Source organism: Phyllobates terribilis, unplaced genomic scaffold, assembly GCF_046119375.1.
Source record: "Phyllobates terribilis strain yellow unplaced genomic scaffold, ASM4611937v1 Scaffold_5__5_contigs__length_657084704, whole genome shotgun sequence".
NCBI classification, from domain to species: Eukaryota; Metazoa; Chordata; class Amphibia; order Anura; family Dendrobatidae; genus Phyllobates; species Phyllobates terribilis.
In genome coordinates, this window is record NW_027362765.1 from 59702243 (window position 1) to 59729548 (window position 27306).

At 42.4% G+C, this 27306-nt stretch overlaps 1 protein-coding gene across 1 annotated transcript in view; it reads left to right on the forward strand.

The window, feature by feature from the left end:
* LOC141271449 (uncharacterized) overlaps window positions 1-27306 on the forward strand; it is a 120219-nt gene that overhangs the window by 21579 nt on the left and 71334 nt on the right. Inside the window, exon 8 of the mRNA XM_073681521.1 lies at window positions 568-1757. Coding sequence (XP_073537622.1) covers window positions 568-1757 — 1190 coding nt within the window. The remainder of the gene's footprint in view (window positions 1-567; window positions 1758-27306) is intronic.

A 27306-nucleotide genomic window follows, 5' to 3' on the forward strand; every position in this document is an offset into this window, starting at 1 on the left:
GAGCATCCCATAAGTACTCTCCGAGCATCTCGAGCAGTGAAATGCTCGTGCGAGTACCGAGAAGTGGCAAGCACGCTCGCTCATCACTAGTGGTTAGCCCATGTGTCACTTGTGTTTTTCATTCAACTACACATCAGTGTTGTTATAATTGTTGTATATTGTTACATAAATATTTTCTCCTTTGTTGTTTGTTGGTTCTAGATTTGTTATATGGAAAGTGAATGTGGTGGAATTGTTTTGAGGATTTTTTGGGAGTTTGACTTCTTTCAGTCTTCACTGAATATTTCACTAAATATCAATACACATTTTATATTTCACAAAAGTTTGGTGACAGGTACACTAAAACATGAACCTATAAAGTGGCAAAGCAAAAGATGATAAGAACAGAAATCTAATGGTCTAACATAATTTATGCATTCCTGATTTGATATCTACTGTTGCCACCAGTGCCTTCATCAGTTCTAATTGAATTTTAGTACAATTTGTATTGAAATGTTATAGAAAGTATAAATATCATAATCTAGTCTAATTTCAAGTTTGTTATAATTTCCATTTTTTTCTTGGCAGATGAATGTACCAGCAGATTGAGGGCGCATCTTACATTTTCAGATTTGACCCCACATGATCATACTATCACACTGGATACATGTGAAGAACATAACAATATCACAGATTTATCCCCAGCCCTTCACAGTAAATATCTACAATCTGATCCTTTTGAAAACTTTCTATCTTCTGATTCATCACAGACTATTATGCAAAACAAAAATAACAGAATTGATGGTGAACATCAAAGAGCTCACACAAAAATTAAGCCATATTTATGTTCAGAGTGTGGGAAATGTTTTAAACAAAAATCACATCTTGTTGCACACGAGAGAAGTCACACTGGGGAAAAGCCATTTTCATGTTCAGAATGTGGGAAATGTTTTACACAAAAATCACATCTTGTTGCACATGAGAGAAGTCACACAGGGGAGAAGCCTTTTTCATGTTCAGAATGTGGAAGGTGTTTTACAGAGAAATCCAGTCTTATTAATCATCAGAAAAGACACACAGGTGAGAAACCATATTCATGTTCAGAATGTGGGAAATGTTTTGCAAGGAAATCACATCTTGTTACACATGAGAGAAGTCACACAGGGGAGAAGCCTTTTTCATGTTTAGAATGTGGAAAGTGTTTTACAGAGAAATCTGGTCTTTTTAAACATCAGAAAAGACACACAGGTGAGAAACCATATTCATGTTCAGAATGTGGGAAATGTTTTACACTGAAATACCATGTTGTCACACATCAGAGAATGCACACAGGGGAGAAACCATTTTCATGTTCTGAATGTGGGAAATGTTTTAAAAAGAAATCACATCTTGTTACACATCAAAGAATTCACACAGGGGAGAAGCCATATTCATGTTCAAAATGTGGGAAATGTTTTACAGAGAAATCAAGTCTTGTTACACATGAAAAAACTCACACAGGGGAGAAGCCATATTCATGTGCTGAATGTGGGAAATATTTTAACACGAAATCACATCTTCTTACACATCATAGAATTCACACAGGTGAAAAGCCATTTCCATGTCGAGAATGTGGAAAATGTTATACAGTGAAATCAAGTCTTGTTCAACATCAGAGAACTCACACAGGGGAGAAGCCATTTTCATGTCGAGATTGTGGGAAATGTTATACACTGAAATCAAGTCTTGTTAAACATCAGAGATCTCACATAGATCTCAAAAATGCTTTGCAAGTTTTAGTATAACAAGAGGAGGATAATGGAGTCTTAGACATGCTTCAAAAATATATCACAATTTTATTGAATATAAATATTAAAACCGTTACAAAACCATATATCACAACAGTATAATGTATGACAGCCACAAATATCAGGCTAAAAGCAACCAAGGGTGCCAAATGCATATGGAACAGAGTCCTTATAGTGGTCAAAAATCATATATCAACCACAAGGACAATCCTATCCACAGTATGCATGGATCATAGAATGTGTGTTTCTATGTAGCTTCTAAGAACACCAGGAAATGCATAGTGCATAATGCCATAATAGGGCCACGATCATGTTCCCATAGAAATAAATACCCATGTGTTCAAAGATCAGCAGAAAAAAACTATGAGAAAAATACCCCAAAACATACCATAGATGGAAATGAACACCAGAGGATCAATCAGCCTAATGGATTGATCCCCATGGCCCCCTCGAGATTGTGGGAAATGTTATACACTGAAATCAAATCTTGTTAAACATCAGAGATCTCACACAGGGGAGTAGCCATATTTGTGTTCTGAAAGTAAAAAATGCTTTGCACGTTTTAGTATGTAGCCAATGCCAGGCAGAATTACAGTCACAGATGAAGTTAAATAAATATTATGAGGCCTTTTGGATATGCAGAATCCTTTCTTGGGCTTCAGTAAATCGCCTGATTTACAAAAAATTGTGGATCACACCTGTTCATGGCAAGTAATGCCTTCCCTCTCCAATCCCCTCAACAGCCTTACTGTATCCAATTAAATTTAGAAGAGATGTGTTTGTAAAACAAAATAGACTTTTCTCTTTCCTCAAGCAAATCCCTATATCTTTCTTATTTCATCCACATTTCTCACACAGCATGACTTCAGCCATGATTCTTCCTTGGTCGTCGGTGAGCCTGTTCTGATTTGTGGACAAAGTCTACGTCAATATGAGAACTGTCTGCTCTCCTCTCAAATCTATAAAGGACATATTTAATCTCCCTGAGTGAGAGCGTTGTTACCATTAAAGATAAAGTATTTTTCTTTTTCCCTTTTTAACTTTACTCAAGTGTGTCTCCCCTCAGCCTTTGAGAATATATGTAGGCGATCTCCTTCCATTAACCCCTTAATAACATCTGACGTACTAATACGCGTCTGTGCCCTGGGACTTAAGAGCCAGACCCGTATTAGTACGTCATCGCGATCGCGCGCGCACACAGGCTGTGCGGGCGCGATCGCCGCCGGGTGTCAGCTGATTGTCACAGCTGACACCCGGTACTATGTGCAGGGAGCGGTCACGCACCGCTCCCAGCACATTAACCCCCGCGATGCTGCGATCGAAGTCGATCGCGGCATTGCGGGGGCAAGGGGAGGTGATCGGCGATACTCACCTCCTCTTCCGGCTTCCAGCGCAGTCTGCAAAGGCTTCCCGGGTGTTGCCATGACGACCCGATGTCGTCATGACAACATCCGGGTCACCAGAGAGCAGGAAGATTGCTTGGACATGCGCAGTGCATCTCCAAGCAATCTTCACACTGTGCACTTCTGACAGCCTTCATGGCATAGGGATGGTGCTCCATTCCTGTGCCATGCAGGCGATCAGAAAAAAAAAAGTGAAAGTCCCAGAGTGGGACAAAGTAATAAAGTGTATAAACTGTGTGAAAGTGGAAAAAAAAAAAAAAAAAAAATGTGCAAAAATATTATAAAAAAATAAAAAAAATAATACACCAAAAATAAAAATATAATGTACCCATCAATAAATATTATTATAAAAAAAATAAAAAAAAAACAATAAAAGTACACATATTTGGTATCGCCGCGTCCGGAACAACCTGACCTATAAAACTGTCCCACTAGTTAACCCCTTCAGTGAACACGGTAAAAAAAAAAAAAAAAAAAACCAAGCAAAAAACAATGCTTTATCACCATACCGCCAAACAAAAAGTGGAATAACACGCAATCAAAAAGACGCATATAAATAAAAATGATACCGCTGAAAACGTCATCTCGTCCCGCAAAAAACAAGACGCCATATAGCTCCATCAGCCGAAAAATAAAAAAGTTATAGCTCTCAGAATAAAGCGATACTAAAAAATATTTTTTTCTATAAAATAGCTTTTATTGTGTATAAGCGCCAAAACATAGAAAAATGATACAAATGTGGTACCGCTGTAAACGTACTGACCCGAAGAATAAAGCTACGTCATCAATTTTACCACACGCGGAACAGAATAAAAAAAAAACAAAAAAAAAACAATTCCTGAATTGTTGGTTTTTGTTTATTCTGCCTCCCAAAAATCGGAATAGAAAGCGATCAAAAAATGTCACGTGCCTGAAAATGGCACCAATAACAACGTCAAGTCATCCCGCAAAAAAGGAGCCGTCACATGACTGTCTGCCAAAATCTGGAAAAATTATAGCTCTCAAAATATGGCGATGCAAAAACTAGATTTTACAAAAAATGCGTCTTTTAGTGTGTGACAGCTGTCAGTCATAAAAACCCCATATGATTCTGGCATTGCTGTAATCACACCGACCCGAAGAATAAAGTTGTCTAATCACTTATACCGCACAAGGAACGGCGTCAAAAATAAACTCTTGAGTTAGGATTGGGCTAGGGTTAGGGCTGGGTTTGGGGCTAGGGTTCTGCTGGGGCTAGGGTTGTGCTGGGGCTAGGGTTGTGCTGGGGCTAGGGTTGTGCTGGGGCTAGGGTTGTGCTGGGGCTAGGGTTGTGCTAGGGTTAGGGCTGGGGTTGGGATTTTTTTCAAAAGTAAGAAAAAAAGATGACGATATGGCGACTAGTGTTGAGAGCAAGTGCTCGCTACTTGAGTTTGCATCGGGTGCTCTGGTATGCATTTAGTATCGTGAGTATTTGAGTGACATGCTCGAGTCTCTGCCCCATATGCTTCGCGGCCAAAAAACTTTACGGGGATTGCCTGCCATGCACGAGCGATCCCCGCATGTTTTTTTTTGGGTGTCTAATAACCGTGAAACATGCGGAGCAGGGACTCGAGCATGTCACTCGAGCACACGCTGTACATGGTGCATACCTGAGTACCCGATGCAAACTCAAGTAGCGAGCACTTGCGCTCAAGAATAATGAAAACTTATTCAATATGATGACCTAACGTAAACAAATAATGTGCCGTACCTCTGGGTTCAAAATGTTCACTATACACCTTAATAAAATCTTTGAGGGGTATAGTTTCCAAAATGGGGACACTTGTGGTGGAGCTCCACTGTTTAGGCACATCACGGGCTCTCCAAACGCGACATGGTGTCCGCTAACAAATTGAATGGAAAATCGGCTCAAATTGTTAGCGGACGCCATGTTGCGTTTGGAGAGCCCCTGTGTGTCCAAACATTGGAGCTCCCCCACAACTGACCCCATTTTGGAAACTAGACCCCCCAAGGCACCTATCTAGATGCATAGTGAGCACTTAGAACCCCCAGGTGCTTCACAAATTGATTCGTAAAAATGAAAAAGTGAAAAAAAAAAACACTTTCATTTTTATGAATCAATTTGTGAAGCACCTGGGGTTCCAAGTGCTCACTATGAATCTAGATAGGTGCCTTGGGGGGTCTAGTTTCCAAAATGGGGTCACTTGTGGGGGAGCTCCAATGTTTGGGCACACAGGGACTCTCTAAATGCAACATGGTATCCGCTAACAAATTGAATGGAAAATCGGCTCAAATTGTTAGCGGACACCACATTGCGTTTGGAGAGCCCCTCTGTGCCCAAACTTTGGAGCTCCCCCACAAGTGACCCCATTTTGGAAACTAGACCCCCCAAGGCACCTTTCTAGATGCATAGTGAGCACTTGGAACCCCCAGGTGCTTCACAAATTGATTCGTAAAAATGAAAAAGTGAAAAAAAAAACACTTTTTCATTTTTATGAATCAATTTGTGAAGCACCTGGGGTTCCAAGTGCTCACTATGAATCTAGATAGGTGCCTTGGGGGGTCTAGTTTCCAAAATGGGGTCACTTGTGGGGGAGCTCCAATGTTTGGGCACACAGGGACTCTCCAAATGCAACATGATATCCGCTAACAAATTGTCGGCTCAAATTGTTAGCGGATATCATGTTGCATTTAGAGAGTCCCTGTGTGCCCAAACATTGGAGCTCCCCCACAAGTGACCCCATTTTGGAAACTAGACCCCCCAAGGCACCTATCTAGATGCATAGTGAGCACTTGGAACCCCTAGGTGCTTCACAAATTGATTCGTAAAAATGAAAAAGTGTTTTTTTTTTCACTTTTTCATTATTACGAATCAATTTGTGAAGCACCTGGGGGTTCCAAGTGCTCACTATGCATCTAGAAAGGTGCCTTGGGGGGTCTAGTTTCCAAAATGGGGTCACTTGTGGGGGAGCTCCAAAGTTTGGGCACAGAGAAGCTCTCCAAACGCAATGTGGTGTCCGCTAACAATTTGAGCCGATTTTCCATTCAATTTGTTAGCGGATACCATGTTGCATTTAGAGAGTCCCTGTGTGCCCAAACATTGGAGCTCTCCCACAAGTGACCCCATTTTGGAAACTAGACCCCCCAAGGCACCTATCTAGATGCATAGTGAGCAGTTGGAACCCCCAGGTGCTTCACAAATTGATTCATAAAAATGAAAAAGTGTTTTTTTTTTTCACTTTTTCATTGTTACGAATCAATTTGTGAAGCACCTGGGGGTTCCAAGTGCTCACTATGCATCTAGATAGGTGCCTTGGGGGTCTAGTTTCCAAAATGGGGTCACTTGTGGGGGAGCTCCAATGTTTGGGCACACAGCAGCTCTCCAAACGCAACATGGTGTCGCTAACAATTTGAGCCAATTTTGCGTTAAATTTGTTAGCGGACACCATGTTGCATTTAGAGAGCCGCTGTGTGCCCAAATATTGGAGCTCCCCCACAAGTGACCCCATTTTGGAAACTAGACCACCCAAGGCACCTATCTAGATGCATAGTGAGCACTTGGAACCCTCAGGTGCTTCACAAATTGATTCATACAAATGAAAAAGTGTTTTTTTTTTCACTTTTTCATTGTTACGAATCAATTTGTGAAGCACCTGGGGGTTCCAAGTGCTCACTATGCATCTAGATAGGTGCCTTGGGGGGTCTAGTTTCCAAAATGGGGTCACTTGTGGGGGAGCTCCAATGTTTGGGCACACAGGGACTCTCTAAATGCAACATGGTGTCCTCTAACAAATTTAACGGAAAATCGGCTCAAATTGTTAGCGACACCATGTTGCGTTTGGAGAGCCGCTGTGTGCCCAAACATTGGAGCTCCCCCACAAGTGACCCCATTTTGGAAACTAGACCCCCCAAGGCACCTATCTAGATGCATTGTGAGCACTTGGAACCCTCAGGTGCTTCACAAATTGATTCATAAAAATGAAAAAGTGTTTTTTTTTTTCACTTTTTCATTGTTACGAATCAATTTGTGAAGCACCTGGGGGTTCCAAGTGCTCACTATGCATCTAGAAAGGTGCCTTGGGGGGTCTAGTTTCCAAAATGGGGTCACTTGTGGGGGAGCTCCAAAGTTTGGGCACACATGGGCTCTCCAAACACAACATGGCGTCCGCTAATTATTCAAGCAAATTTTACAATCAAAAAGTCAAATAGCGCTCCTTCCCTTCCGAGCCCTGCCGTGCGCCCAAACAGTATTTTTTCCCCAAATATTGGGTATCTGCGTGCCCAGGGGAAATTGCACAACAAATTTTGGGGTCCATTTTTTCTTGTTACCCCTGTGAAAATAAAAAAAATTGGGTCTAAATTAACATTTTTGTGAAAAAAGTTAAATGTTCATTTTTTTCTTCCACATTCAAAAAATTCCTGTGAAGCACCTGAAGGGTTAATAAAGTTCTTGAATGTGGTTTTGAGCACCTTGAGGGGTGCAGTTTTTAGAATGATGTCACTTTTGGGTATTTTCTGTCATAAAGACCTCTCAAAGTGACTTCAAATGTGATGTGGTCCCTAAAAAAATGGTTTTGTAAATTTTGTTGGAAAAATGAGAAATCGCTGGTCAACTTTTAACCCTTATAGCTCCCTAACAAAAAAAAATTTTGGTTCCAAAATTGTGCTGATGTAAAGTAGACATGTGGGAAATGTTATTTATTAACTCTTTTGTGTGACATATCGCTCTGATTTCAGGGCTTAAAAATTCAAATTTTGAAAATTGCAAAATTTTCAAAATTTTCGCCAAATTTCCGTTTTTTTCACAAATAAACGCAAGTGATATCGAAGAAATTTTTCCACAATCATGAAGTACAATATGTCACGAAAAAACAATCTCAGAATCAGGGGGATCCGTTGAAGCGTTCGAGAGTAATTACCTCATAAAGTGACAGTGGTCAGAATTGTAAAAATTGGCCCGGTCATTAACGTGCAAACCACCCGCGGGGCTTAAGGGGTTAAAGGGCTAATTTCAGAAATATACTCAATGATAAATGACTCCCTACCCACCCAGGCATCCCGCCACATGTATATGAATAAATGGGAGACCTATTTGGGATGAGAACTCCCTCTCCCTACCTGGCAAACTATTTGGGCGAGAGTTACAGAGACTTTGATTTGTACAACAAAGAGAACCAGGATAAAATAATGATGTTCTCGTGCCTATCTACAGAATCAGGTCTTCTACTCTCCTAGCACTGTCAGTTGTGCTGTACTGCCCCTTTTCCCAAACTACTTGTCCGGAGATGTGTCTGTAATCAAGGTTATATCTGTTGTGCTCAAAACTTGGTTTCATCACAACAGACTTAAGTGTGATTCATCTCCAAACAGGCATTGTGTGTGTGTGAGGGGGGGGGCAGTAGAGCAGAGTTGACAATGCAATGAGAGGAGGAGAGATGATTGAAGGGTTTATAATGAGGCTATGCTGCTCCTTGAAGTTCACCTGAGGAGTGGGAGAACATAGCAATGAAAGGATGGTGTATAGGCAAAACCATAATGCATGAACTTATCTTCCCTAAAATGGCAATCTTTCATTTCTGATTTCGAATGTTGATCAGACTGGTTTCAGAACAATAATTTTACACATTTACATAAGAATTCATTTTATTTTGTTCTAATTATTCATCTAAACCTTTTTTTTTTAAGTCATTGATGGTTCCCACTGTGACAAGATCTTTAGATAGGCTATGCAGCAGAGTTCTCTCATCACCGCTGGAGTGTGAACCTTTTTTGTATAGGTTGTCTATTAAGGTGGTTTTTAAATCCAACAACTTTTCACCATATTTTTTATGGTACATTTACAGTATATACTTGTAATTGTTTGTTCCCTTTTATATGTCTCTTTCAAGACTAAATAAATGTCATTATTTTAATCTTTCTCGGCCATTGAGATTGGCTGATTTCAGATTGTTAAATAACTATGTAGAAATCAATGTGCGAGTGTTTACTGACCTGTGTATATAGGTCACCGAGAAATAATGGGAACAGAATGATAATAAGATTGTTCTGTTTTAAGAGAATATCATGGATTTGTTCTGATGATGAGACTTTTGGCCTTGATAGTAGAAATCTATTAAAATTATCCATTTCCATTGGACCATCATAGTTTCTTCATTAGAGACTGTATTGATTGTAAAACAAAAGGGGTGATCTATGCAGCTATGTGCCCTTGCCCCAAAATATATTTTGGTAAAACTATACGAGAATTTAGGAGAAGGACATACAAACATATCAGCACTATTAATACTGTGAAGATCTGAGGTTGTGAGCTGTAAATAATCACCTAGGCAGGTTAACGATGCAAAAATATTTTATTCCTCACATCCATGGTAATACAGCAATTCCAGGTAAATGTCCAGAATACAGTTGTCTCAGTCCACAAGATCCCCTTCCCGGGGCAGTAGTTCCACTGCCTTTGTGCCAAGCGATACTCACTGTCTCCCAACTTTTGGTTGGCCCACAAATTTCGTATCTCCAGCCAGTATAGTCTGTAGTTCCAGTCCCCAGATCCTCCAGACGCCAGATAAAATGATGGAAGCACAGGTATCCAGTAGCAACAGTCCTTTAAGAAAGTTTAAATCCAAACGACAGATCCCACAACTGTAGCAGATTTATCCAGCCCAGTCAGTTACTCATCTCCAACACTCCATATGCCATCGATCCATTTATGGTCCAAGTCCTCAGATTAGATCCTATTTCTTCAATGACATTCCACCAACTCCTGACTAAACATGTAGTTTTTTTTCTCCTTCACTGGGATCCGCCCCTTCAAAACTAACTGTGCATTAGTGGAGGTATTTTTCTCAGGCCAAACTCATCACCTGGGACTGCATGTGCAACTCCCTGTGCTGACAGCTCCGCTGGATCTACTTTCAACCTCCACACAATGGGCCTAGACGCTGTTTGAACAATGGTTTAAGGCTCCTGAGATACTGATGAGATTACTGGAATGATGGACACTTTACAAGTTAAAGTAGTGCACATACACTGACTAGCAAGCAGAACATTAATAAAACACAGTAAGCAAATCTCTAATACAACACAATAATATTATCTACGGAAACGGAGTTCCGTTCTGGAAAAAGTCTGATAGTCTTTAGTAAGTGGCCAGATCCTCACAAACAATATTATAATAATAAGAAAAAGTCTGCTCACCCTTGAAGATTCCAGAGCACGGAAAACCAGCAGAGCCGCAGGAAAACCAATCGATAAGGGAGAAAACGTATCCATCTTCAGAGATCCCATAAAAATCAGAAGTTTATTGAAACATTAAAATCAAGAATGTATATCAGCATAAAGTCACAACCCCTGATGGGCACAACATAGGGCAGATGCGTTTCAGACCATCTGGTCTTTAATCATTGCTCAAACAATTAATACCATGGTTCATATACCATTATCTGTACAAATGAAAACTTTGAAAAACGAGAGTTTCATATAGCCAATTCTCTAGACTTAAAATTTTGGGACATTAAACACATTAAACTGGGGGCCTAGGAACAGAAATTTGGACAGGGCTCTCCTACAAGAAGAAGCCAGATGGATTAACAGACTTGGCTCCCCATAGTCCATCTGGTCTGAATGAGGGTTTAAACTTCATAGCTTTTTTCTAATGTATACATTGCCTTATGTACCCTCCTTCCTTAAAAAGGAACTGGTTTTTGGAATCAACATCTCCCTGGTGAAGAAATACTTTCTGATATTCTCCTCTCTGTAGATGTGCTCTTTGCTCTTAGCCTAACCATCCGTTCTATGATAATCATCCTATGATGGAACTTATGGTATATTGTACACAATCACCTACATACTCTGATATCTATCTATCTAGTAAGCTAAGGACTTGATATATGGCTGACCGCAAGTTCTTTGGTGTTAGAGAAATCATTACCTCATTATAGCTACTAGAGAAGAGCAAGCACGAAAATGCTCAGATGCTTATTACTTAAATCGAGCTATTTCTAATGCTCGAGTGCTTATTCTGAGTAACGAGTATAATGGGAGTCAATGGGAAATCTGAGCATTTTTCCTGCAGTCCCTACAAGGAGGTCTGGGGAGCAGTGAAAATGTTCAAATGGATGGAAAAAGTGTTGAATTGAAGGAGAACAGCATGGGGAAGTGCCCTGGAAGCATCTCAAACTCCCAGATCGCTGCTGAGGACAATGGGGTCACACTTTTACTCCACTTTAACCCCTTTCTAACATTGTACGTACTAATACGTACCTGCGCCCTGGGCCTTATGGGCCAGATACGTACTAGTACACCTCGGCGATTCCGCCCGTACACAGGCTGTGCGGGCGCGATTACCGCCAGGTGTCAGCTGATTGTCACAGCTGACACCCAGTGCTATGTGCTAGGAGCGGTCCCGCATTGCTCCTGGCACATTAACCCCTGAAATGCTGCGATCAAAGTCGATCGCAGCATTCCGGTGGCAAGGGGAGGTAAGCGCCACTTACATCTTGCCCAGCGTCCCGCGCTGTCTGTGTGGGGCCCCGGTGGTTGTCATGGTGACCCGATGTCATGACGACATCCAGGTCACCAGACAGCAGAATGTTAGGTAGACTGTGCACAGTCTAACTAACTTGTGTGCAGGACAAGCATTTCTATGCTATACAGGCGATCTGAGTTAAAAAAATGAAAGTCCCATAGTCGGTCAAAGTGTAAAAGTAAAAAGAATCCGAAAGTGAAAAAAAATATATAGTAAAAATATTAAAAAAAATCCCCCCCCAAAAAAAATATACTGTACCCATAAATAAAGATTATTCTGAAAAAAACAATAAATGTACACATATTTGGTATCACCGCGTCCGGAACGACATGACCTATATAACTGTCCCACTAGTTAACCCCTTTAGTGAACAAGGTAAAAAAAAAAAACACGATGCTTTATCATCATACCACCAAACAAAAAATGGAGGAAAACGCGATCAAAAAGACTAATGTAAATAAAAATGGTACAGCTGAAAACATAATTTTGTCCCACAAAAAACAAGCCGCCAGACAGCCCATGAGCCAAAAAAATAAAAAAGTTATAGCTGTCAGAATAAAGCGATGCAAAAAAATTATTTTTTCTAGAAAAATTTATCAATTTTACCACACGTGGAACGGCATAAAAAAAAGCCCAAATAAACAATTCCTGAATTGTTGGTTTTTGTTTATTCTGCCTCCCAAAAATCAGAATAGAAAGCGATCAAAAAATGTCACGTGCACGAAAATGGTACCAATAAAAATGTCACATGACTCTGTCAGCTGAAATATGTAAAAATGATAGCTCTCAAAATATGGTGATGCAAAAACTGGTCTTTGCAAAAAAATATTTTTTAGTGTGTGACAGCTGTCAATCATAAAAAAACGATATGAATCTGATATCGCTGTAATCGCACCGACCCAAAGAATAAAGTAATCTAATCAGTTATACTGCACGAGGAAAGGCATGAAAAATAAACTCTAGGGTTAGGGTTGTGCTAGGGTTAGGGTTGTGCTAGGGTTAGGGTTGTGCTAGGGTTAGGGTTGGGCTAGAGTTAGGGTTGGGCTAGAGTTAGGGTTGGGCTAGAGTTAGGGTTGGGCTAGAGTTAGGGTTGTGTTAGGGTTAGGGTTGTGTTAGGGTTAGGGTTGTGTTAGGGTTAGGGTTGTGTTAGGGTTAGGGCTGGGCTAGGGTTGTGCTAAGGTTAGAGTTGTGCTAGGATTAGGGTTGGGCTAGGGTTAGGGTTGTGCTAGGTTTGAGGTTATTCTCGGGTTAGGGTTGTGCTAGGGTTGGGATTTTTTCAAAAGTAAAAAAAAAAAATGATAACGATATGGCGACTAATGTTGAGTTCAAGTGCTGGCTACTTGAGTTTGCATCGGGCACTCAGGTATGCACCGAATATCGTGGGTGCTCGAGTGACATGCTCGATTGTCCGCCCCATATGCTTTGCGGCCAAAAAAAACTTGCGGGGATTGCCTGCCATGCACGAGCGATCCCTGCGTTTTCTTTTGGGGTGTCTTATAACCGTGAAACAGGTAGGGCGGGGACTCGAGCATGTCACTCGAGCATCCGCGATACATGGTGCATACCTGTGTACCCGATGCAAACTTAAGTAACGAGCACTTGCGCTCAAGACTAATGACCACTTACTCAATATGATGACCTAATGTCTGTGTCAGACCTCTGGGTTCAAAATGTTCACTATACCCCTTTATAAAATCCTTAAGGGGTCTTGTTTCCAAAATGGTGTCACTTGTGGGGGTTTCCACTATTTAGGCGCATCAGGGGCTCCAAATGTGACATGGCGTCTGCTCCCAATTCCAGCCAATTTTGCGTTCATAAAGTCACACAGTGCTCCTTCCCTTCTGAACCCTGCTGTGCGCCCAAACAGTGTATTTTCCCCACATATAGGGTATCGGCGTACTCAGGAGAAATTGCACAAAAGTTTTTGGGGTCCATTTTTTCCTCTTACCCTTGTGAAAATAAAAATTTTGGGGTTAAAACATCATTTTTGTGGAAAAAGTTAGATTTTTTTTATTTTCATGGCTCCATGTTCTAAACTTCAGTGAAGCACCTGGGGGTTTAGGATGCTCACCTCACATCTAGATAATTTCCCTGAGGGGTCTAGTTTCCAAAATGGTGTCACTTGTGGGGGGTTTCCACTGTTTAGGCACATCAGGGGCTCTCCAAACACAACATGGTGTCCGCTAATTATTCAAACAAATTTTACGTTCAAAAAGTCCAATTGCGCTCTTTCCCTTCCGAACTCTGCCGTGTGCCCAAACAGTGGTTTTCTCCCACATATTGGGAATCGGCTTACTCAGGGGAAATTGCACAACAAATGTTATGGTACAATTTCTCCTCTTACCCTTATGAAAACGAAAAATTTGGGGCTGAAAAACATTTTTGTGGGAAAAATGTGAAAACTTAATTTTTACAGCTCAATGTTATAAACTTCTATGAAGCACCTGGGGGTTCAAGGTGCTCACCACACATCTAGATATGTTCAATGAGGGGTCTAGTTTCCAAAATGGTGTCACTTGTGGGGGGTTTCCACTGTTTAGGCACATCAGGGGCTCTGCAAATGCAACATGGTGTCTGATAATTATTCAAGCAAATTTTACATTCAAAAAGTCAAATGGCGCTCCTTCCCTTCCGGACCCTTCCGTACGCCTAAACAGTGGTTTGCCCCCACATATGGGGTATTGTCGTGCTCAGGAGAAATTGCACAACAAATTTTGGGGTCCATTTTTTCCTGTTACCCTTGCAAAAATAAAAAATTGCGAAAAATGTTAAATGTCCATTTTTTTCTTCCACATTCCAAAAATTCCTGAGAAGCCCATAAATGGTTAATAAACTTCTTGAATGTGGTTTTGAGCAGCTTGAGGGGTGCAGTTTTTAGAATGGTATCACTTTGGGGTATTTTCTGTCATAAAGGCCCCTCAAAGTCACTTCAAATGTCATGTGGTCCGTAAAAATATGGTTTTGTAAATTTTGTTGTAAAAATGAGAAATCACTGGTCAACTTTTAACCCTAACTTCCTAACAAAAAAAAAATTGGTTCAAAAATTGTGCTGATGTAAAGTAGACGTGGGAAATTATTTATTAACTATTTTGCGTGAAATATCTCTGATTTAAGGGCACAAAAATTCAAGGTTTGAAAATTGTGAAATTTTCAAAACTTTCGCCAAATTTCCGATTTTTTTTCACAAATAAACGCAAGTGATATCGAATAAATTTTACAAGTATCATGAAGTACAATATGTCACGAAAAAAACAGTCTCCGAATCAGTGGGATCCGTTAAAGCGTTTCAGGGTTATTACCTCATAAAGTGACACTGGTCACAATTCTAAAAATTGGCCTGGTCATTAACGTGCAAACCACCCTTGGGGGTGAAGGGGTTAAGAACTGACCATAAAACTTTAAAAATCAATGAGAAATTGGAGTTTACAGGAAAAAAATGTTAAGAAACATTTTTTTCCTGTATAATGACTTGTACATAAAGCAAAATTTAACAAGTATTTAAAAAACTTATTATAGTTTACGTAAACTCATTTTGGTTTTGTTTTGGTTTGATTTTTTTATTAAAAAAATGGAAATTTCAGTGTAATTTATGAAGGAAGCAAGACGTCCCAAAAATTAGGGACTCCGAGGGACTCAAGCATCCTGTATTTATATTAGACATAAAGGAGGGCCTCATAACATTCTGTTTAAATTGTAATGTATTGGTACTCCCAGACTCATAAAGGCTATGCACTAAGTGCAAATCCTGGCCAAAATTAATAGCAGGGACATCCATACACCGTTGAAGCACGAATTGAAGTGCCTCAATCAGCTTGCCCTCTGCTGCTAGCGCTGTCTGATGGTAATTTTTTCAACATATTTTCCACAATGGGACTTCTGGTATAGCACCACTTTAGAACACCTCTCCGCCTCAGGAAGAAGAGATGCAAAGTTCTCCTTGTAGCGTGGGTCTGGCAGGGTAAACAACCAATACTCTTTTTTGTGCAAGATGAATGTTACGCGAGAGTCACGGTAAACTCAGTGGTACATAAAGTCTGCCATATGTGCCAAGGTCCCTACAGCCAACACTTCCCTGTCTCCACCATGATGACTACTTTCCTCCTCCTCCCCCTCATTCACCTTCTCAGCCCATCAAGGTAGGAGAGACGGGATGAAGGTTGTGTGGGTACTACCCTGTTTTGCGCAATCAACCAGCTGCTGTTCCTCCTCCTCAGCCTCCTCATTGTTACGCAATCCGTGCTGAGCAGATGAGATAAGGCTGGGCTGAGTAGTATCTTCGTCTCATTTCTTTCTCAGTCTCCGCCTGGTCCACATGCAAAGCTTCATGTTTAATTGTCAGCAGCGACTGTTTAAGTAGGCACAGAAGCGGGATCGTTGTGCTGATGATGGCGTCAACGCCGCTCACCATCTTTATGGAGTCCACAAAGTCTTGGAGAACCACGCAAATGTCAGACATCCATGCCCAATCTTCAGTTATGTGTGGAGGGTGACCAGAATATCGACGGGCGTGTTGGAGCTGTTATTCCACAACTGGCCTCTGCTGCTCACAAAGCATTAACAGCATGTGCAGTGAGGAGTTCCAGCACATGGTCACGTCACACACCAGTCGGTGAGCTGTCACTTGCATGCGCTGCTGCAGCACTGCCAGAGCGACGGCACTGACGCGGTTTTCCTTGCCCAGAAACTCCGGTAAATCTGGGTAGGTTTTCAGAAACTGCTGAACTGCCTAGTTTAGCACATGTGCCAAACATGGTACCTGTGTGAATCTGCCAAGCTTCACAGCTGCCACCAGGTTAAAGTGCACCTGTCCGCAGGATTGTGCTCAGTAAACTACATACACTGTCAAGTGGGCGACATTACACTGATTACAATTATACCTTGGTTGATTAAATCCGTCCTGTGGTTCTTGTGTAATCTTTACTTTCAGTTTGGAGATAATGATATGCTCGTGCTTCGGGGCGGCCTGTGGGGTGGGCTCTAACTGGTGCTCTGCTTACATATTCATCTGTATGCTCTTATGACAGGTCACTAATCGTTTACTGCCCTGACTCCTATTTTTACCTAGCTCCGCACTACTAGATGCATTATGTAAAATAGGAGGCAAGTCACTGAATGATCAGTGAGCTGACGTAAGAGCATACAGATAAATATGTAAGCAGAGCACCAGATAGAGCTCACCCCACAGGCCGCCCCGAAGCATAAGCATATCATTATCTCCAAACTGAAAGTAAAGATTAAACAAGAACCACAGGATGGATTTCATCAACCAAGGTATCATTTTAATCAGTGTAATGTCGCCCATCTGACAGTGTATGTAGTTTACTGAGCACAATCCTGATGACAGGTGCTCTTTAAGCCCATTATCACACGATCATGCCTGGTTGGAGGTTCAGTGACAAAAACCACAGATCTGTCTGGTCTGTTATTCCTTCAAGTAACTCTGCCGCGATGTACGGTTTGTCTCCTAGTCAAATTATCTTCAGCAGAGCCTGTTACCGCTTGCTGAGGCACTGCTGCAAAGCTTTCAGCTTCCTGCTGATGTGGACGACATGCTCTGAGAGAGCACATCGGAGATGGTGGATGAGAAGGAGCAGGAGGGGTGCAGGAACTGTTGTAGGAGGTGAAAGAAACCCTGATAGAAGTAGGCCCAACAATCCTTGGCGTCGGTAGCCCTGCCTTCCACAATGTTCACCCAGTGTGCCATCAGGGAAATGTAGCATTCCTGGCCAAAAGCGCTTGTCCACATGTCGGTCGTTAAGTGGACAATGCAAGTACTGCATTGGTAAAGGTACAAGTGATGTTCCTGGACACGTGCTGGTAGAAGGTGGGGACACCACAACGGTAGAAATAGTGGTGGCTGGGGACCAAGTACCGAGGGATCAAATTTGTACACCTGTAGCAGGACAATTTTTGTTTTTTTACCAATTTCTACAGTATGTGACAATAGTAAATTTTTGAACAGCCAAATTTTTACACCCGTATTAGGCCAACTTTTTTTTTTAAACCAACGAAATTTCACACAAACCAAGTTCTACCGTATATATGACAATCGTCAATTTTGAACAACAAAATTGCTACACCTGTAGCAGCCCAATTTTGTTTTTATATCTCAAACCAATGAAATTTCACACAAAGCAAGTTCGACAGTATATATCACAAGTAGAGATGAGTGAACCAGTGGATGTTTGGGTTCGCCAAACATACAGTAAAAAGTTTACTTCAGGTCCAAACTTGACCCCGAACCCGAACTCAATACAAGTCAATGGGGACCGAATGATACCCGAACTTCGGTGCTTTAAAATCGCTGTAAAATGGTCATAGACAGGGCTAGAGGGCTGCAAAATAAAGAGCAGGAAGTGTTAGTTATCACAGCAATGTACCCCAGAACATGGAATACTGTATGGCTGAGAAATTTAACCCAGCAAAATATTTTAATGCTTTTTTGAGTGTTATATATCACAAAAATGTATCCCAAAGCATGTAATACTCGATGGATCAAAATATATTCAATTTTTTCACCCTCAAAAAAATGCTGCACCTATATATTTTGCAAGGGACTGCAAAGTCCTAATTCCTGCTTACAGACTGTTTCCAGCCCCTCTCCCTTCCCTAGAATAAATGCATAATGTACGTCATACAAACAGCAAAGCAAAGGATTAGCCATCACAAGGGCTTTTAGTATGATGGTTCAGTTTCAGACCCAGTAACAACACTACAGGACTCTGATTCGTTATATGGTGCACACACATGCCTGGGCAAGCACTCTTTCCCTCCAATACGAACTGTCACAGAGCTGTACAATGGCATCAGTGTGCTGAGCCTGGCAGCGCCGTTCTTTTATAATCCCTGATTATGTCATACGGCCAGCCATTCACAGTAATGCCACTACCAAGTTGGCTGCTGCATTACAGTGAATCGCAGGCAATTTCCGCTTGCTTATTGGCTGTGTAACAGGCGCCAAACATGCAGGGAAGGGATTCAAGTTTGAAGTCGAGCACCGCCCAATACTCGCTGAGCAACGAGCACATCCTAGCACCCAGAAACTCAAGTGATATCCGAGTATCACCGAGCACATTCGCTCATCCCTACTCTCTAAATAACTTCTAGGACAACATTAAATATAATAGCATAGTAGCTCCTCCTCAGAATACACACTTCTTCATTGTCTTCTTTTCCCTCTGTGCTTTTGTCTATAATAATGCCTCTATTTTTTTTTATACAAAAAAATCTATAAGATATGCATTTATTATTCACAGAGACTTTTAGAGGTTACTCGTGAATCCCAACAAATAGGTATGGAGGCGGACATATCACTGGTGCAACCTGTGCGGCTGCACTGGGGCCCCATATACTATTCTTGCACAGGGGCCCTCTCCTGACTGTGTAATCCAGTGAATTGAATAAGAATATCTAAATGCCACTGCATGTTGAATAACTCTTAGCATTAGCACTTTACCCCAGTCTTCGTCTAAAGACACGGGCAGGTAATTCTTTATCCTCTTTTTTCTCTAAGTTCACTGAAATTCGCACAAGCTGCGCATGGGCTCTTACAGATATACGCCTCTCACCCTCCACTTCGCATTTGACATGCGCGGTGATGGTTGACGTATCACGCAGGTGCAGCCATGTCACTGCCAGAATCCCGGAAGCGTTCAGTGATTAACGGCATGACGCTCCCGGCTCCTGAAGTCTATGGGTCTTCTACTGGACACACAGATGTGCATCACAATAGGAGGATAGGCTTGATTGATATAAGGGGTGCCTAATGTGGATAGTCTGAACTTGGACATTATAATAGGAGTAGGCTGATAGGTTAAGGCTGACCCCTTGGTATAGGGATTTTACTGGATAATCAGAGAGAAGGTTACCTATTAGTTGATAAGCTAGTGAGTCAAAACCAAAGGTTTATAAGGACTGGTTGTCAGATGACCAGTCCATTATAGCCTCAGTCCCCTGATGACACCAGTATGGTAAAACTTGTTGGGGAGGTAAATGCTTCTCCATTTTAATTGTATAGGCAATAATAGGGTATAACCTATACAAGATATTATAGTGGTCAGCAGCCATCTAGTCTGATAACTAGTTACTATATATTTTTTCAGCTAGGGAATTCAATGGTGAGATCTCCAAATAAGATGAACTAATCACTATCCAAGAATACCTGTCAATCACACTATGTGGTTTTATATTTAATTCACTTAATCCTTATTATTAACCAATACAATAAAAGCTAAATTTTAATTTAGGTCTTCACTAGTGATGAGCGAGCAGTAAAAAGCTCGGGTGCTCGTTGTTCGGGTCGAGCAAATCGTAATTCTTGGGTGCTTGATCTGAGCAACGAGCCCAATGTAAGTCTATGGGAAACTCAAGCATTTTTCCGGCGGCCCCCTCTCCTCCCCCGGATGTCTGCAGGGAGACTAAAAATTGCCCTAATCAATGGGAACAGTGTTCAAATGACATGGGAACAGCATGGGGAAGACCCCTGGAAGCATCTCTGACTCCCAGGTCACTGCTGTGAACAATGTTGTCAGAGTATTACACCACTTACAGACTGACAATAAAACATACAAAAACAAAACCAAAATGGATTTTCCTGGGAAAATGTTAAGGAACATTCTTTCCAGGTTAATGACTTGCATATAAAGCAAAATAAATAAAACCCCCAAAAAATTCTCCTCCACACCTTGGGCTATGTTCACACGTAGCATTTTTGATGCGTTTTTGTACTTTGGCATTGCTTTCAATGGTGAAACATACCTGAAACATTTTACTACCTTATCTGCCCATGTGGTATGTGAGACATAATCAGACACATCCTGTTTCATTTATGAAGGAGGTACTCTGAAAGTCACAAATCTATTTTTACAGGGCCATTAGACGGCCCTTACTATTGTTAAAGCGCCAGCAGTCGGTCGTCACTATCGTTAGAGGGCCTTCAGCTGGCTATACTTTGTTGTTCCCATTATTAATGAGCGGGTCTCCTATAATGGTAATGCCCATGCAGTGACCGTAAGGCCTGCCCAAAATTTTGAAAAATCCCAATACACCTTTGAAGAGATATAGAGGGCCTGATTTAAAATAATAATTCCCATTATTAAGGAGTGGGTCTCCTATTCTGGTATAGCGTATACAGTAACTGTAAGGTCTGCCCAAAATTTGGAAAAATCCCAATACACCTTTGAAGACACATAGAGGTTTCTGATCTAAAAAAAAATTCCCATTATTAAGGAGCGGGTATCCTATACTGTTATAGTGTATTCAGTAACTGTAAGGCCTGGCCAAAATATGGAAAAAACCCCAATACAGATTTGAAGACACATAGAGGGCCTGATTTAAAAAAAAAATTCCCATTATTAAGGAGCGGGTCTCCTATACTGTTACAGCATATACAGTAACTGTAAGGCCTGGCCAGAATTTGGAAAAACCCCAATACACCTTTGAAGACACATAGCGGGCCTGATTTAAAAAAAATAATTTCACTTTATTAAGGAGTGGGTCTCCTATACTGTTATAGCATATGCATTGACTGCAAGGCTTGCCCAAAATTTAGAAAAACCCCAATACACCTTTGAAGACACATAGAGGGCCTGATTTAAAAAAAATTCCCATTATTACGTAGCAGGTCTCCTATAGTGGTAATGCCCATGCAGTGACTACAAGGGATGCCAAAAATTAGGACGCATTCCAATACCCCTCGAAGAGACATAGAAGAGGGCATCAGTAAAAAAAAATTTCCCATTATAAAGGAGTGGGTCTCCTATACTGTTATTGCGCATGCAGTGATTGCAAGGGCTGACAAAAATTTGGACGCACTCCAATACCCCTTTGAAGAGATGTAGAGGAGGTCCTCATTAAAAAAAATTGTTACTATTGTTAAGGAATGGATCTCCTAAACTTATAATGCCCATGCAGTGACTGCAAGGGCTGGCAAAAAATAGGACGCACTCCAATACCCCTTTTGAAGAGACATAGAGGAGGTCCTCATTAAAAAATTGTTACCATTGTTAAGGAATGGATCTCTTATACTGGTAATGCCCATGCCCTAAGTGCATAGGCTGAAAAACATTTACCCCTGGGGGGTATACATGAACACAACATACTATATAACATACAGAATGTTAGAGGTAGGCCTCTAAAAAAATTTCCTACGGGCATCATAAACGCCCTTACAAAACAATTATGTGGGTGTTGCATCACGGTCAACCTGGTGATATGGTGGTGGAGGATGAGGAGAATGAGAAGGAGGAGGTCAATAGAAATAGAAAAAATAAGGAAGCGTATACCCATGTCTGGGTGTGAAGAGGTGCATGGGAATAGACCCCCCCCCAAAAAAAGCCACTGTATTTGACTTTATGTTCCGCTGCTATCATCCGGTGGTGTTGAGAAGTCTGGCCCAATCCAGCCCTTGTTCATTTTTATACGAGTCAGCCTGTCAGCGTTTTCACTGGACAGGCTGATGTGCCTAACAGTTATAATGCCCCCGGCAGCATTAACAATCCGCTCAGCCAAAACGCTAGCGGCAGGGCAGGCCAGGACCTCCAAGGCGTAGAGAGCAAGTTCTTGCCATGTGGCCAGTTTGGATACCCAATAATTATAAGGCACAAAGGAATCATGGAGGAGGTTGGTATGGTCGGCAAGGTACTCCTTCAGCATCTTCCAAAATTTTTTCCTTCCTTGTCAGAGTACTCCGCACATCAGGGCCTGCGCGCTGGGAGGGTCTGAGAAAACTGTGCCACACGTTTGACAGTGTTCCCCTGCCTCTACTGCATCGTATTTGTGTCTCCCTCACCTGTGCTTCTTGGTTGTCCAAGGAACTGTGACTTCTGCCGCCAGCGTTTTCAGATGGGATTTTTTTAATAAAGCTGCAACAAGGGCCTTCTGGTACTGCAACATTTTACTAGACCTCTCCACTGCAGGAAGGAGAGATAGAAAGTTCTCCTTGTAGCGTGGATCTAGAAGTGTGACCAACCAGTAATTACTGTGGGCCAAAATGCGTACAATGTGAGGGTCACGGGAAAGGCAGAGTAATATAAAGTCAGCCATGTGTGCCAGACTGCCACCAGTCAAGTCTTCCCTGTCCTGAGCAAGAGGACGACTGTCCATGCTCTCTTCCTCATTCTCCCTTTCCTCAGGCCATGCAGGCTGAACAAACAGTATGAATGTGGTGTGGTCTGTAGCACAGGAAAACAACTCCTGTTCCTCCTCCTCCTCATTAGCACCCAATCCGAGTTGGGATGGCATCACCCTGTATGATTCCTTGCTACATCTCATCGTGCTGTGCTTGCAATGTCTCCTCTTTAATTGTGAGCAGCGAGCGTTTCAGAAGACACCGTCTTGGTGGAGTCCTCAAAGTTTTGGAGGACGACACAGATGTTTGACATCCATGCCCACTCATCAGTTCTTATGTGCAGAGGCTGGTCTGAATGCCGATGGGCGTGTTTAAGCTGGTACTCAACATCTGCCCTCTGTTGCTCACAAATCCTTCCTAACATCTGCAAGGCTGAGTTCCAACACGTGGTGACATCACACACCAGTCGGTGAGCTGGAAGCTGCAAACGCTGCTGAAGCATGGCGAGGGTGGCAGAAGCTGTAGGTGACTTTTGAAAATGGGCACACATGCGGCGTACTTTGACAGGCAGCTCAGGCAGATCTGGGTAGGTTTTGAGAAACCGCTGAACCACTAGATTGAACACATGGGCCAGGCATGGTATGTGTGTGAGGTTGCCTAGCTTCAGAGCCACCACCAGGTTCCTGCCATTGTCACACACAACCATGCCTAGCTGTAGGTTCAGTGGTGACAGCCACCGAACTGCCTGCTCTGTTAAAGTGGTCAACAACTCTTCAAAGGTGTGCGGTTTGTCCCCTAAGCATATTAGTTTCAGGAATACCTGTTGCCAGTTGGCCAAGGCAGTGCTGCAGTGCTTCCGACTGATGTGGTCATTTTGGATATGGAGGAGGAGGAGGTGCAGGAGCTGTAGAATGTGGGGGCAACCCTGATTAACCCAGGGTCCGCAATCCTGTTCACTGACCCACTCTCTGTGCCTTGCCACAATTCTGTCTCTGAGCTCCTTGGGCAGTTCCTTTGAGCTCATGATTCTCATTTGGTCTGACATGCACTGTGACCTGTGAGGTCTTATATAGACAGGTGTGTGCCTTTCCAAATCAAGCCCTATCAGTTTAATTAAACACAGCTGGACTCCAATGAAGTAGAACCATCTCAAGGAGGATCACAAGGAAATTGACAGCATGTGACTTAAGGGTCTGAATACTTATGACCATGTGATATTTCATTTTTTCTTTTTTAATAAATTGGCAAAAATTTCTACATTTCTGTTTTTTTTTTCAGTCAAGATGGGGTGCAGTGTGTACTTTAACGGGGAAAAAAAAACTTTTTAGAATTAACCAAATGGTTGCAATGAAACAGAGTGAAAAAAAGGGGTCTGAATACTTTCTGTACCCACTGTATATCCATCTAACTAACATTCCTTCTGAGGCCTAATCCAGCTGCATATAATCAGTGCTAGGCAGGCAAGCCGTGTATGTGGCAGAGTGCAGTGTATGATACAGCACAAGAGGGTCCATTGAATGTCCTGTCTGCTGCTGCTTCTCTAATAATTACAGATATTTCTAGACATAGCCCCAGATATCAAGGGCCAGGGGAAATTTTTTTTTTATCTTAATCCTGGTTATTTGCTTAAAAAGCAATCCAGAGTACACCATTTTCTGCTCACTGCAGAATAAAGCCAGATCTGTTCCATATTTCAGTGATAAAAATCCAGAAATTTGAACTGAACGTGTAAAATAGTGGCCTCCTTTTCCATTCTGTTGCAGTGTGTCGGTGAAGCTATTCACACTAGGTCTCCGTGTAGAATAATATTAGTAAATTACAGGCCTACAATTTAAAGCCATGGTTCTCTGTCCGACATATCACCGAGAAGACTTAAAAAATAATACATTTCTTCCATTTTCATTCCGTTGCAGTGTGTCGGTGAAGCTATTTACACTAGGTCTTCGTGTAGAATAATATTAGTAAATTACAGGCCTACAATTTAAAGCCGTGGTTCTCTGTCAGACGTATTACATATAACTGCGTTCCAAAATCAGCCATTTCTCGTGAACGTGGAAAATATTCTCCACCATTTAAAATGAGCAAGGTGCGTGGCAAGGGATGGGGAAGTGGACGTGATTGTGATGGTGCATGCAGAGGCTGAGGACGTGGCCGTGGGCAAGGTGAAATTGTGCCACAACAAACACCCTCATCTTGTCACTCTACCTTCCTGTCACAATTACTAGGGGACCGCAGAGCACCCACTATTGAACACAGAGCAGTGTAAAAAGTTTATTGGTTGGATAGCAAATAATGCTTCCAGTCACTTGGCCACCACCACCTCCACCCTGTCTTCCACATGGTCAAGTCTCAGTAGCCGTGAGTCTGGACCACATATTACTCACCCTGATCCTCCTTCCTTCCACCATGCCGAGTGCCCGGAGACAACTGATCCCACACTTGGACACTCAGAAGAGCTGTTCACTTTTCCATTTGTAGATTCGGGCCTCTCGCCTGGGCAGTTTCAAGCTGTCCACGTATCCGTGTTTGGTGGACCTTCCCAGTAACTGCATTGTTGAGGGCACGGCTAATGTTCTGGGACACGTGCTTGTGTAATGTGGGGATGGCACACCATAAGAAATACAGTAGTGTCGGCAGGGGACCGAGTACCGAGGAATGGCCACCGTCATCAGGTTGCGGAAAGATTCCGTCTCCACTAGCCTAAAAGGCAACATTTCATGAACAACAATTTGAGAAATGTGTGAGTTTAGTAGTGTGGCTTGTGGGGTGCAGGCTGCGTATTTACGCATGCGTTTCAAGGACCAGGGTAGAGACAACTGAACGCTGCACTGGGACAAGGACGTCGTTGCTGGTGGTGGTAGTTGCAAGTGTGCAACAACAGGTGCAGGGCAGGAGGTATCTTCTCCTGTGCCATGGACAAGGCATGCACAACAGGCAGTGGTGTCACCAGCAGACACTGTTTCTGGACCTTAGCGATCGGCCCACCTAGTCGGGTGCTTTGCTGTCATGTGCCTGAGCATGCTGGTGGTGGTCAGGCTGATAGTTTTGCAGCCCCTACTTTTGATGGCCTGGCAGATGGTGCAAATGGCCTTTTTGGGGTTATCTGGACAGTCTTAAAAAAAAGAGCCAGACTCTGGAAGACCTAACAGTGGGACTGGCAACTTCCGTCGTGTTGGTGTTCCGGGGAGCAGTTGCCCGCCTTGTATCTGTGGCAACCACACTGCTTGTTCCTACCTGTCGTGATGCTATTCCTCCCACCACCTCGTCTTCCACGTATGCACCCTGGGCCTCCTCCTGACTTGGTGGTAATTGTGACTTATCATCATCCACCTCTTGTGACAGTTTCTCACTGTCGCCTTCGTGTGACCGTGGCAGCTCAAATATTTGGGCAATGCTACATGCGTTCTCCTCTTGCCCCGCTTGAACCTGGCTGGGCGGGAGGCCCGAATCTATAAATGGAAAAGTGAACAGCTCTTCGGAGTGTCCAAGTGTGGGATCAGTTGTCTCCGGCTACTCGGCATGGAGGGAGCATCCCGGAAATACTCGAGGAGCGCCGAGCATCTCGAGCAGTGAGATGCTCATACGAGTACCGAGCAGTGACGAGCACGCTCGCTCATCACTAGTCTTTACTTTAGGGGTTTATTTTTTTTTGCATTAAGCAATTTGTATTGATTAATGTATTACCCCTACGCTGACTGAAGAACAGCAATTTGTACTTTGCTTCTTGGTGTTATACACTGAATAATTAGTAACGACATCTTATTTTTGACACAACTTACCCATTGCAGATGTTTAGACATAGGTGTCAGCTACCCAGATGAATGGTCTGCGAAATACTATGGATAGTTTCCAAAGGGATAATGAAGAGCTTGTGCAGTGAGATCACCTGAAATCTCCTTATCAAAGTCAGGATGAGATGGAACATACATCAGATCTTGCAGGCTACCGGGAACACCCATCAAAGTTTCTAGGCTGCTGGGAATTAGTTAACAGACTAAGCATTGTCACGTTATAAATAAATTACAGAGTGAACTAAATGAAGATGCACCTGCTATACACAGAAAGACCCCACAGAGATGACTGAAACCCTGGTTCATGATGCAAACACTTTTTTTTTCAGCGATGCCCAAGGTGCGCTGAGCATCAGTGGAGAAAATCACTTTTAGCACTGGCGTTCATCCACTATAAATTCATGCTCAAAACTTATAACTCTTCCCTTCATCTGGCCAAACAATATCACTTCACTAGCTAACAATCCAAAATGACTTTTTGAAACCTTACACTGCCTCCTGTGGCATGAAGCACAGGCCCCCGTCACCAACCTCAGCAATGAAGATCTGGCCACTTATTTCCTAGAAAAAGTCAACCACATCCATCAGGACATTTCTGCCCAATTTACTCAATGCCTAGATCCCCTTCCCTGCCACATGTCAAGCTGACTTGCCATCTTTGAGCCTGTTACAGAAGTACAGCTTCTTCTTGGCCAACAACCTGCAACAGTGACCCTATTCCCTCACATCTCCTGCAGTCTCTCTCACCGGTTGTCACCACTCACCTAGCTAAAAT